General features: G+C 35.9%; 1 protein-coding gene across 4 annotated transcripts in view; it reads left to right on the top strand.

Annotated features, from left to right (window-relative positions):
- MLLT10 (MLLT10 histone lysine methyltransferase DOT1L cofactor) overlaps positions 1-13,462 on the top strand; it is a 122,732-nt gene that overhangs the window by 96,913 nt on the left and 12,357 nt on the right. For all 4 annotated transcript variants that reach the window (XM_039388507.1, XM_027744710.2, XM_039388508.1 and 1 more), the window contains 3 exons: positions 6,941-7,058; positions 8,393-8,465; positions 12,950-13,104. In XM_039388507.1, the coding sequence (XP_039244441.1) occupies positions 6,941-7,058; positions 8,393-8,465; positions 12,950-13,104 (346 nt within the window). The remainder of the gene's footprint in view (positions 1-6,940; positions 7,059-8,392; positions 8,466-12,949; positions 13,105-13,462) is intronic.

Raw genomic sequence — 13,462 nt, 5'->3', positions numbered from 1 at the left:
CTGTTGAGGTTTATTTAGTTACTTAAAATGTCAATGTTTGTGAACAAAAGTAGCTGATCTTTATTATTACTCATTCTGAAATATAATTTTTCAAGTAGTTACTTTTCTCTCAGATCCATTATTTGCCATATTACAAGTGTCTGACTTTCTTTGGGATACTAATATGAAGAAAATAGATTACTGAGTTTTTTCCCTAATAAAGCCATTTTCTCTGCTAGTCAATATGAGAGTGAAATTGAGATTCCTCTTAAGAAAAACAGATTCTTGGGCAAGACAGTGCTTCCATTGTCTATGTAGAGCACATACAGGTTAAGTGCTATAAAGAGAGAGGTAGATGGAAAGGATGGAGGAACAAACTTGAGGTAAAAGGGATTTGTGTTGAAATGATAGTTCTGTTTTCAGTTAGGTCTGTGGGGGAGCTGGAGGAATCCCAGGTCTTATTTCTGTAAAGCCTCCCTTGAAAAAAAAAACCTAAGCCTACTACAAAACAAACAAACAAAAAAGCCTAGACAACAAAACCAACCAACCAAAAAAGACCTCTTAATGAAGTAGCATTCTCTGGTTAGTTTTTGTACAAGTCTCTTTTTTATGTCTGGTATATAATAACTAAAGAGATTTTAACTGTTAAAATATTATATAATACCCAGGTTAGTTAACATGGAGGAGAGTAGTAAACTAGTAGTACAGTTGAGGTTATAGTGTTTTCACATTACTGGAAGATAGGCCTTCTATCCATGTAGTTTTTAATGACTTGATGTGCCCTTGTTGTACACTGGGCAGAGGTATAAATTAGTTTCTGTAGGTGTGCCATTAATTTTTCATTTTGCCTTTCAAATCCCACTGTGTTTCCCAGTTGCATTCATTCATGCCTTTCTTGGAAAATATTTGAGCGCTGCTGTTTGAAGGTTAGATGGTTTCATTTAATTGAAAGATTTATTTGTACGTTTAATCAAAACAATTGATTCTCAAAGATGGTATTTGATTATTTGCTTGTTCGTAAGTGAGAGTCTTCATTACAGCTGGAAGCTCAAAGTTGTATTTTTGTTAGTAACAGAAAAAGTACTAATGATGTGAATATTGTATCCATACAGGACTTCGTAAACTCTTTTTCTGACTTAATTTTAACTTTTCCAGGCTCCTAATTAAACTTTTAAAGAGTTAATTCTTTTATTTCAGCCAGGTAGTGAAAACATTTATTGTGTAATTGGACCTTGATTATCTGTTTAAGAAAAACCTCAGACTTTAAGGGCTTCAGAGTGCTTGGATGGTAAGGATGACAGTGTGGGAGGGTTATCTTTTTAATCTCAGTATTGCTTTCATAGAATGAATGAGTAAAACACTGCAGTGGCTGTTGGGGGTTGATTCACATTGATGATGTGTGATAGCAGGTGAGATGAGGTTAGCTGTAAAAATTTGCTCTTTGCTTTCAGTCATCTGTAGTTCCTGTAGTCTGTTTTAATCAGTTGGTCAGTATAGTTTGCTTGAAAATTAATTATTAATTATGTTGAACTTATAACTTATGAAAGCCAAAATGTGTATTAATAAGATGTAAATGAAAGTATGAGTTTAGTTAATATATGTAAATATTTTAAATATAAATATCATGCTGCAGATTAATATTGTGTTGTGCTAGTTGTTTTGAAAAGATGATAATTTTCAGAAGAAATGTGGAAGCAGTGCTTGATTAAGGATCTTCCGAGTTGTCCTCCATTCCATCCGTATTTCTTGGCATATAGGAAAATAAACAGGAATTTGGAAATTTTTTTTTCATTAGAAATAAGGTCTAGATAAGATTTCTAAGCAAATTCATATTTGTGGTGAAAATTTTCAAGGGTTGTGTTGCAGCAAGTGATCCATGAGAAGTTGTTGTTGTTGTGGCAGACCTTCCTCTTGGGCTTCCTAGCTGCTTTGTTGTGTTGCAGTTCCCTGTGGTCTGACCACCCCCCGTGGGTGTGCATTGCCACCCCAGAGGAACAACTGACAGCTCAGAGAAGGCAAGTGATGATGTGTATCAGTGGTTCCCTCACATCTCCTAAATGAAGTTAAAGGTACTGAAAGAAGAAAAGGAAGCAATAGCATATTCTTCCCATTGCTTTTAATACCCAAGCAAAGACCTTAAAAATTCCAGGGATAAAAATAATATTTCTTCCCTTGTCCAAGTTAAGCTAGGAAGCATAAGACCAGGCTACTTTTGCTGCTGTCGGTCGACAGGCAGCTCTCTTCACTTCTCAAGAAAAGCAATTAATTTATATATATGCATATTATCAATTTTTTATTATAATTATGTGCCTAGCATTAATATGTGTTCATATCTAAGCTCATTTAATTGCAATGCAGGTTTTAATTAATTAATACATTGTTCAGATAAATGTTGCTTGTCATAAGACGAAAATACATGAGCTTAAGATGACTTCTAGATGAAGTAAGCTGATGTTAATACTTGGTCTAGTGCTTGAATTTCCTTTCATGTTTCATGAAGCTTGACAACTGCACGGAGAGCATTAGTAACATCTTCTCAGAAGTGTAGCAGAAAAGCTTGCAGAAAATGTAGCTTTTAACTTCATCAAAATCTTTTAAACTACTTTACCATAACTAGTTATTTGTGGTATCTAATGCTCTTTATTTCTTAACTTTGTGTTAATAAGAACAAGGGACATTTTTGTGCTTTATATCCAGCATCGTGCTGTGATGAAGAACCTAGTATGATTGGTTAATGGTATGACCCCAACCACAGGAACAATGATATGTTTTTATTTTAAACAAGAAATAAAATTAACCTTTGAAATTATTTCTGACAAATAGATATTGGCGGAAATAGGTAATTAGGTGATCTGTCACTAATTGTAAAGCATCAGGACGATGTAACACAAAGCTACAATATCACAGTGACTATTTTTAAAGCAGAGGGGAAAAGGGATGTTGATTGGGTATAAACTGATTAAGAAGCTGTCTTGGAATTGGTTGTTCCGGCCATCCTTGTTGTCCTATCATGAAAGGAGGAGAGTTCAGTAATGGTTTAACTACAATTAAATCCCTCCCCTTTCTTTATGGAAACTCAACTGTAGGCATTTCAGCATTAGCCTAAACAATGGTTTTGAATATGTTAAGCCCCTAACAATTAGGGAGCAGTTTGGGGCATTGAATAATGTGGAATGATGCAATTGAACCTGACAGCTTCAACAGTCAGCCTACTCATGGGACCCAAAAGTTGTTCACACTTGGTTTCATCTCTCATCACACGCTGAGTATTAAAACCTTACTGGTGTGGAGCTGAGACAGAAACGAGGCCTGTTATCAGAAAATATTTCATAGCATAAAACTTAAAAGGAACAGGGGAAAAGGCATGTTCAAAGGGTCTCAAAGTTTTGAGACCTAGTCTAGTTGCATATAGCTAGTTGCCTAATTTTTCTCCCCTTAGTTTTTTTTCTGCTTAAAGAACATGAAACTTTTGAAATGAAGAGACTGCTTTCCCTGGAAATTTTAAGTAAATATTTAGTTACTTGGGAAACTTTGTAGTCATACTGTTAGAGTAAAATACAATTTTAGAGTCATGCAAACAAATAAAAAACTATTTTAAATGTTTTGGATTATATATTTAGTTAACTTGCAAGTCTTGTTCTTTAATTAGAAGAATATACTTGCACTTTCTCTCTTGCTGTGGAGGAAGTGTTTTTAAGCATCAATCAAATATCAATCATTTATTCTTATTGCATGTGCACATTCTGTGAATTACAATGCATCGTCCTTCTGTGCTGCTCTGCTGCTTATGGCTTTACTGATTTATTGAACATGCCATAAAGGAAAGCAGTGTGTTACGTACCTCTAGATGGGCTTAAATCCTTCTGCTAAAATATTTTTAGGAAAATTTGCTGCCTTTTCAAAATAAATACTTAGCAGTCTCATTTTTTCATTACTTCATATGTTTTTGTCATGTATTGTGTTGAGTGTTTAAATGGTATCAGTTGAAATAAAGAATAATACAGCTTTAAAAGTTTTGCATTTTAGAACATGTTTCAGTCCTGTGACCTTAATATGTATTGACAGGATGATTGCGCATTTTTAATAAATGCTTGCTACAGCTTGTTTCGACTGTGAGTGAAACATGAAGCTCTTATTTCACCTTTAAATAATGTAGCACTCCTCCACCTCCTCTACTTCCCTGTCAGATGAAGTTGTCACATACAGAAGAAAGCTTCGCAAATCATTATTCTTGTCATTTTACGTAGCCATTTTAAAAAAGTATTTTCAAAGTTTTTAATTTGCCTCCAACTTAACTTGAACAATTTTATTGTCTTTTTCCTTTGAGAGTTGCATAGGATGCAGGATGGCACTCGAACTTTGGTAGTTCCAACTTGTTGTAGGACACCTTTAATATTAAGTATAAACAGGGGTTAAGTCTAGGGTGAAACCACCACTTGTGAAAAAACTCAAGTTCTTAGATATCGTTTAAATCCTGCTAAGTCTTTTAATCTATCAACCCACTTAGCAAACATTGTTTAATTCCTTTGATGTCTTTTGTTTTGTGATGTGATGGTTACTCAACAAACTTTAGCAACTCCCTTCAAGATACTTAAATATTTTCAGAACGTTCTTAAAGCTATTTGTGCATGTTTCAGTCAAATTAACACATATTCTCCTTGCTGATTATAGCTACCCTGCCATCATAAACTAATATATAGTTGCTGTTGCACATTTAAGCAGCCTTGCAGTGAATTACATGGACTGAGAGTAGGTGTACATCTTCTGTGCAAAATGTGAGCAGTACACTTACTGGAATTAAAAGAAATCGTTTAGAGAAATATTCTAAAACTGAACAGAAATAAGACCTGGTGTTTGGAGTAAAAAAAAAAAAGGCACAAACTATATTAGTGGAATTCATAACCTCAACCAGTCTATTTAAACTATGTATGCGTAGACTTTTATTTTGCTAGTCTGACCTTTTAGATATGGTTGAATGGTAATACTGGTTGAATCTCTTAATATTGCATTCTGTAAGGTTTCTTCAGTGAAAGGATTTGACAAAAAAATATATTGTTTTTGAAGTTTTTTTTGGTTTTGAGGGGAAAGCAGCTGAAGGTTGGTAGTAAACAGTAATAGTTGAGTTGGAATTGCAATATGGGCATTTGTTAAAGAAAATAGCAGGAGCTGTGCAGTACCGCTGCCTTTGTCGGTCAGTGTCACAGTACTAATACATGCTGTAGTTCTGGAAGCTGTTGTATATAGGTGGAAGTGCCTGCATTGTTTTTAAGACGTAGAAATAATTCCGATTAATTCTACTAAAGATACCCAACCAAACAACCAGAAATAACAGCCAGATGTGAAGTGATGCTCTGGTTCCATGTCTAGCAATCTTGCACATACCTATAAACTGAAAAGTGAAAAAACCCCTGATCATTGTAAGCAATTACTTGTGGCTTTTTCTAACTTTGTGACAGTAGAAGAATGTAAGTATCAGGCACAATTTCTCACCAGTATGTAGTAAATAAAGCATCATTGAAAACAGTTGTGTGAATTCATAAAAGTCCATTCATCAAGTTTAATATGTTGGCCGAAAGCCAAAACTTAATGGTAGTGTGTGATTCTTTCCAGATACATAGTTTATACTCTGTAATATTTTGCTGTAATAACCAGTATGTTTCCCCTGTCTCTTGTGTGCAGTTATGCATGTCAAAATGTCCCAGAAATTGAGTTCCTTACTGTTCACCTTCTTTTTTTGTTTTTCAAAAAAAGTTTCATGTGTAAAGGTTGTTTACATTTTCTTAGCAGATTAATTTTAAAACCAGTGATCAGACAGGTTTGTGTATCTTCAGTTCCACCCCCACCCCACCCCCATTGCAGTCTTTTCTTTGTTCTGAAATAATTTTTTTATCAGGTAGGAAAATGCCTTTTAAATAAGCAGCCGTGCCTTTATTTCTTTGATTGCCTGTCTCTGCAACTCAGCATTTGACACAAATCTTTTCTTCGAAAGGGAAAAAGCATCAGCAGCCAAAGAAGAAGGTATTTTTATTGCGTTGGATTATGCAAGATTTTGGCCAGCCTCCTTAGCTTCATCTGTTCAAGGGTTCATTTTCGCTTGTTTGGCACAAGTCCCAGCAGAGACCTTCAGAATTGTGGTTAGCAACATGAATGAACACAAACTTTGGGAGCTCTTCAATAAGTAGAGCTGGCCAACTGCCAAAAATACAGTTCCTTATATGGGGTCAGGGCAAAGCTGTGATTCCCCGAGCCCCCTATTGTATAGAAAACATACTTGTAATGGCTGTTTGCGTTCTTTAAAATAAAAACAAAACAAAACAAAAAAACACCAGGCTTCCAAGTCTATCAAAATAGGAAGTAACAAAATAGTGTGCACGTTTTACTAATGACGGAGTCGAGCAAAGGAAATATGGCTCCGTGTAGTTAAACTATAGAGCTGAAAGTTGGACCTTTTGACCTCCACAGCCGGCTTGTGATGTAAGGAACCCAAGCATTTGTGAGACATCTGTTGTCTACCTGCCCTTATTTTGTAAATGGTTTAATAAGATTAAATAATTAGTAGGATAACCACATGGTCGCCATGCTACTAAGTCCTAGCACTGAGCGCATACTTCAGGATCGCAAGGAAATCTGCCCGTCCTGCTACACTGGTCGTTTTAAAATGCAATTTAGGTATTTTTAATATTTGCCACAGTACTTTTTTTACTAGAAGGATTTTTTTAAATTGACAGATCTTGCCAACGACAAGTACAACACACTTTAAAACTGACATATTTTCAAAGTACTGCAATTCTGTTTCTGTACTCACAAAGGAAAAATATTTTTTTCTTTTAAATACATTGGTTTTAAAAAACATTCAACTTACAAAGACAATAATTGTGCAGTAGAAAGGCTTCTTTAAAATACATCTAGCATTTCTCCCCCTTCTTAAACAAGGATTCAAGTTTTAATCGGTTTCTTGCAGGCAAACACCCTACCTGGATCTTCTCTCAGTCTGCCTCCATCCCACATGTACGGCAATAGGCTGAATCCAAATTCAGCCATGGCAGCACTTATGGCTCAGTCTGAAAACAGCCAGGCAGGTAAGCTTCCACTGCCGGTGCAAATGTGCAGCTTCACAGACCTCAGTATTTTTAAAAAGACTGTTAAATTTTATTTGTGAGCTCTACTCAGCATTTGGTTATTAAATGTCTGTACAAAGTTGTTCTGTGCTGGAAGTAAATTCTCAGTTGTTCTGTGGAACAGCGCAGGTTTTCTTCCCCCTTTTTTTCCCCTCGGTGTGTGAAATGTAAATGTTTAAGCAGAGCCATCAGCAGGCAGGAATGCACCAGTGTCTCCTGTGACTCCTGTGATTGATGCGCTCAGTTCCCAGCTCTTTGCAACCGGAGTAACACAGCTCTGGGTTTTGTCGTGAATAGTTGAAACCTTTATTTGCATAATTCATGAAATTGCATTACATACAAGTTCGTGTGAAAGAGATCCCGTTAGAGAACTTGTGCAGCATTTAATAATCTTGTGAATATTTACCGGTTGGCATTTGGTACCGGAGGCTCTCCGCTGCGGTTTTAATGAGCCGCTGGCTTTGCTTTGTTTCATTCCCTCCGTAAGGATTTGTTGACATGTCGTAGTAGTCATGCCTGTTTGGGGGAAGGGAATGAGTTTAGCAGTTTACCAAGAATGGATCAGTCATGTCTTTGCCCTCCGAGGGGTCGGAGGTCGCTTGACTCAGAATAGGGGGAGGGCAACCTTGAAGGGGGCAGATAGGGTTATTTTATTGAGAGGCCATAGGGAAAATAACCCTTTTGAGTCCTTCCAAGCAAAACGTTTTCATATATTTAATGAGGCCTTTTTTGTTTGTTTTACTACCTTTTTAGCAAGGGGCTTTCCTATGCTTCTGCTTATAAATAGGAATTAGTGAATTATACGCTTTCATAAAGTTTTCAGTAAATTTGCAGAATAATGTGTGCTTGTTAGATGGCAGCAGTAAGTTTAATACGTTACATATTTTATGAGTTGTTTTGGGATGCAAAGTGTTAAAAAAATACAGAGCATCAGGATTTGCTGTGATAAGCATACAGATTAGCTGTCCACAGCTGTGATTCATTACTTTCACCGTACAAATTAAAAGTGGCTGAGGGGAGGGTACTGCAAATGCAAACCACGCTTCTGTGCTGTAAAACTGAAAGGAATGAAAGAAGTGAACATAATCCATGGCCTGGTACAGCCTCAGAAATGTGTAAGGACAACACCTTACATGCTACAGTTCAGCAATCTTAAACTAGTTACTTATTCACTCTTCAGCAGTTACTGCAGATAGAAGTTGAGATTTAAGGTATTTTTAAAATATCTCCATGAGATATTAAAACTCTTATCTAAGAAAAGGTGATTTATCAGCTGTGAAATATTTACACTGCAGATCAAGATCTCGGAGATAATAGCCGAAGCCTTGTTGGCAGAGGAGGATCACCCAGAGGAAGTCTCTCACCACGGTAAGCGTTATTTACATTGGAGAGTGCAGGCAGAGGAAATGTTTTAAGATTTGGAAACTTCACTGTCTTTTTGCTAGTAATACTAAAGTGTTTTAAAAGCCTGTGTATATAAATGTGTATACACGCATGTATAAATATCTTTATTTTTATATAGATATATCCTTCTAAAAAAATCCCTAATACGCTCAGAGAGCTAAAATTGTGCTGAAATTTACTTTTATATCAACTGAAGTTAGGTTTACAAATGAAGGTTTTTAGGTAAGTTAGTTTACTCCCTTACTTAAGAAATGGAGACTTGCTCTAGAAGGATTTATCTGTCATTTAATCCACGTATGCTACTTATCTCCTCAGAATTGTTACTACAATCATATTTTAGTCATACTTGCAAAAATTCCAAAATCTCACAGACTTAACAATGATCACACAAATAAGATGGTGTGAGACATTAAATATAGTTAAAAATTTCAAAGAAATATTTTCTTCCCTTTCCCTCACAACTTCAGAATATGCAGCAATTCTCTGTAGAAAAAAGAAGTACTTTTTTTGTTCTGCTGCAATTCACATCTACTAGAAAAGTCTGAGATAAGAAATCTTCTGGAACTATATCACATTATTTTGTTTTAAAATACTTGCTGTTAAAATTTCAATATTGTGTTTTAAATACTTCATAGTATTTTCTGTATATTTTAAGTGAATCTTTGTTTTTAAAGGGCTTTGTTTTCCATACTAAATCCCATATGAATTAAATTTTATAGTGGTATTACTGCATTTTTTTTTACTTAGGGACTGATCATGGGAATCTTATCCTAAAAAGGATTTTAGGATAGCTAAAAAATGGTAGTTACGCAGGAATAGCATTGCAATAATGAATTTTATTGTTATAGCATGTGTTTATTACAGTAATTTATAACAAATATCTCCAAATTAGGTAATTTAATGTACATGCCTGGTGTTGTTGATCTTGTATTCTATTTCTTAATTAATCAGAAGACATCTTGCTGGATGGGGTGACATTATCAATTATCATACCTAGGTGTTAGGATTACCTTGTCATGAACTTGCTTTTAAGCTTTCCAATATGTGTTGCTTCTAAAATAATAAATAGAGAATTTACAAATGAGTTTAGACTGTTTTCTCATTATAAATACATATACATACCTGAGCATATAAATTTATATATACAGACAAGGAGGTTCAGAGATGCTCTGAAATGCTCAACAGTTAGGAAATTCGAGAACTTTGGATTATATATTAAGAAGTCCTCTTATGCATACATGTTTTGGTAATTATGAATTTTAATGCCTTCTTAGTTCATATGCAAAGACTTGGTGTTTGCACAATTTGCATAGGTCATAGTTGTGTTCAGTTTGTCTTTTGGTCAAATACTCGGGTAGGTAAACTTGTTAAATATGAGGCTTCTGTAGAGCGTATGTTCCCGGTATATACAGTCCAGTATTTGCTACACGGTAAAATCCCACCTGTTTTCAATGTGGATGGTAAAGGAGAACTGAATGATATGAAGGCCACATCAGTCCACAATGGCAAAGCTTCCTGCAGTGTGTGGAAGCTGAAGCACTTCACAAAGAGCAGACAGATTTTGCTTGGCAGTCGGATTGTTCAAAAGCAAGCTAAAAATGGGAGGGGATGGGGAGTGCTGGGTGACAGAGGAAGGGGGAGGAATTGCTGCTGTTACAGAATTCAAAGATGGAAAAACTTAAGTCTGAATTACCTAGCATGGAAAAAATTTAAAAAACTTTAGGAACTCATTCAGTTAAGTTCAGTAGTCAGCAAATTTCACCCCTGGTTTGGGCGATAAAAAAGATTACATGTATGTCAATGTTTCCAAAATGTGTAGGTAACTCCCCACCTTCCCCACTTCAATAAATAAGTAACTGATTACTTAAAATATGGTTTATAATGAATAAAAAGCTAACTTAAGAAATCTGCTATCTGGAAACTTTGCAACTCTGAATGTTACCTGCTTTATCTATTAAAATTATTTTGCTGCAAGTTCTGACTGTTCCTTTTGAAGCTTATGAGATACATAAATAACACACTTCTCCTAAAGAACCATGTGATTTTCAGTGAGTTGCTTAAAACAAAAACACTTGCAGAAACATTCGTTTGCTGTTGATGATGCAGTTGATTGCAGCTCTTTGGAGAAGACATATGTGACTCATGAGCTTGTATGGTCATTTCCAATTCACATTGTTGTATCTTTGTACCCCAATATAACCACAGCGTTTGATGTTTAAGCTGTCGTATTTTAACTTTTAATATACATAAATATATGAGAAATATAAATATACCTGGTATATGTGAGCTGTTTCCATTTTGCAAAGGAATTACTGCTTTTCCCAAGGTAGCACTTAAACTTTTTTTTACCCTGTAGTTAACCTTAGATTTAAAAATGTGCTGTGTGATACCTGCATTGAAATCTGTATGTGTGCTTATATCTAAATGCACTATTGTTTCCAATTAATGCTCTAATATTATGAGTAACTCTACCCCAAATTTAAACAAAATATATTTGTGAAAGCAAGCACGGTACGAAACACAGAATTCCCGTGACGGCATCGTATCAGTGCAGGCAGCACGTTTATAATCCTGTTGGAAACTATGATCAAATGCTATTTGGAATAAGGATTCAACTCTGGTGTGCAGGAACCATATCGTATCTAAAGGATGAGGTAGGGGTTCATTTGGAAGATGATGGATTGACTAATGTTGCAATACATAGAAATCTAGATTTTATTTTTTTTTTATTCTTCTCCTGTACAGGCTTCCAGTGAAGGATTGCAGAAGTTATGCAGTCATGTATTGCTTTGTTTCTACCTTTTTGAAATTGATAGGAAACAGTACAAAGCCCAGGAAGAATTTTGTTGGTGATTTATAATTCAAACAGCGCAATCTGTTAGAGTAGCATTATGCACCCTTCAGAAGCATGCAGACAGAGAGAGAGAAGTTGCTCGGGGAGTTGATTGGTGGTTTTCTGTATTTGGTTTTGGTTTTGTTGTTTCGAGTTTTTTTAAAGTGCATTGTTTGTGTGGAGTGTAAGTGTAGGCATAAGCCTTCCTTCTTATAGCTTCAGCATATCCTGTAAACAGCCAGTCTTAAGGCTGGTTTTGCCATGTCTGTGCTGAACTGTTAAATGCTGTTGTCATCTCTTGTCAAAAAACACTACCTTGGTTACTCATTCATCAGGGCTTTTGTTTTAACAAGTGCTTTTCTTTCATTCTGTATGGAAAAGAGGAATTATTTATAAATACTTACAGAGCTCTTAAGTCACCTACTTATAACCTTTTCTCGTAAAAATCGCTTTGCTCCGGTGCCTACAAAATGCTTGACAGTCATTAGGTAGCTAATGTGCTGTGACCACTGCTTATTACGGTAATCATAATTAACACACCGATTTCCTGAGCTCTCTGTGTTATCCTGTACTGGGACTGTGGTGGTCTTGTGGGTAAGTCTCCACTACGGGTAAACAGTACGGCTGTGACCCCGCGATGGCACCAGTTGCTCATGGTAATAAGTAATATATGAGAATCTGAGCTCACTGGAGTTGACTAAAAAAAACCCCAAACAACTGACAACAAAACCAACAACCAGCTTTTAGTGGGCTTTGGTGTTGATCCTGTGTGAGGAATGGGACCGTGCATACATGAGACCAGAAGCCTGAGTCAGAAATACACCGAACATCTGGTTTTGCTCACAAGTTGAATTTTACCATCCAATGCTAAAGAAGTCTTCTCGTAGGACCTGGGAGAGATACTCGTCTTTCTCAATGGCTGAATGCTGAATATTTAGTTTTCTCCTGAATGAGAAAGGACGTGGCAAGGTTATTATTCCTTGAACTATATGTGATTATGAATGGAAAAGGAGGTATATTAAGTGTGCACAGGACAGGCAGAGGATAACACAACTTTCATTGCATCCCTTGTGAAATAGTGTTTTCACATAGTCCCTCAAAAATGTGGGTTTACATTATTGTTTTTAGAACAATTAGTTAGTGGAATTATATATGGCCTTGCTTTGTACTGATTTTAATAAACGGGTTTTATTTTCCCCAGTTTTCTCTAGGAAAGGTTTGAAGTTTGGTGGTCATTGTTTTTCCCCCCACCTACCAAAGACAGGTGCCCTGTGTATCCATATATATAATGGTTTCCTGCTGTAGAAGTGCATGTTGTATAATTTAATTCAATGCTATTTGTCAGTTAGTATTTTGTTAGTTTGTATGCAAGAAGAGGTTATGTGCTTTCTCAGTATAAATTCTCACACTGTAATAATACATCTTTTTTTTATTAAAGCACTGCCATTGTGTGAACTAGGAGTTCTTAGTGATGTTGATGAATTAACTTAGTCTTGGAAACATAAGATATGTAGGTGCTAAGGGCTGATATAAAATAAGAAGTTTCAACAGCCTTTTTCCAACGCGTTTCCTTTCATTCTTTTCTTTAAACAATAAATTGCAATATTTTCAACAGATCCCCTGTGAGCAGCTTGCAGATTCGCTATGATCAATCAGGGAACAGTTGTGGGGAGAATTTGCCCCCAGTAGCAGCCAGCATAGAACAGCTTCTGGAGAGGCAGTGGAGTGAAGGACAACAGTTTTTATTAGAGCAAGGCACCCCCAGTGACAGTAAGTACTCACAGTCTGTTTATTATGGCTTTTGTTAACTGTTACTCAGAGCTGCTGTTCTGTGCTTGTCCAAGAATTTTAACAAAATTTAATTGCTGTTGTGAATTGAAATGTAACTGTGGTGTATAGTTCTAACAGAGTTCTTAATGCAGCACATGGCATCAGTAGGTGACAAACGACTTCTCTGTGGCTATCTACGCTTTTATGGATGGAGAAATTGTGTCAAGCAAGAGCAAGTAACTTGCAGATCCAGCTGGTCAGCTGCAGGGTTTGGAAAAGAATTCTGAACTCTTAGATCCACTAGTGTAAATATTGTAGTACAGTTCCCCATTTTTCTTTATATTGTGTGATATAAATT

This window comes from Pipra filicauda, unplaced genomic scaffold, assembly GCF_003945595.2.
Source record: "Pipra filicauda isolate LSUMZ 115617 unplaced genomic scaffold, ASM394559v2 scaffold65_size3143899_pilon, whole genome shotgun sequence".
NCBI classification, from domain to species: domain Eukaryota; kingdom Metazoa; phylum Chordata; class Aves; order Passeriformes; family Pipridae; genus Pipra; species Pipra filicauda.
Note: the sequence above shows the minus strand (reverse complement) of the source record. Positions and strands in the feature narration are given on the sequence as shown.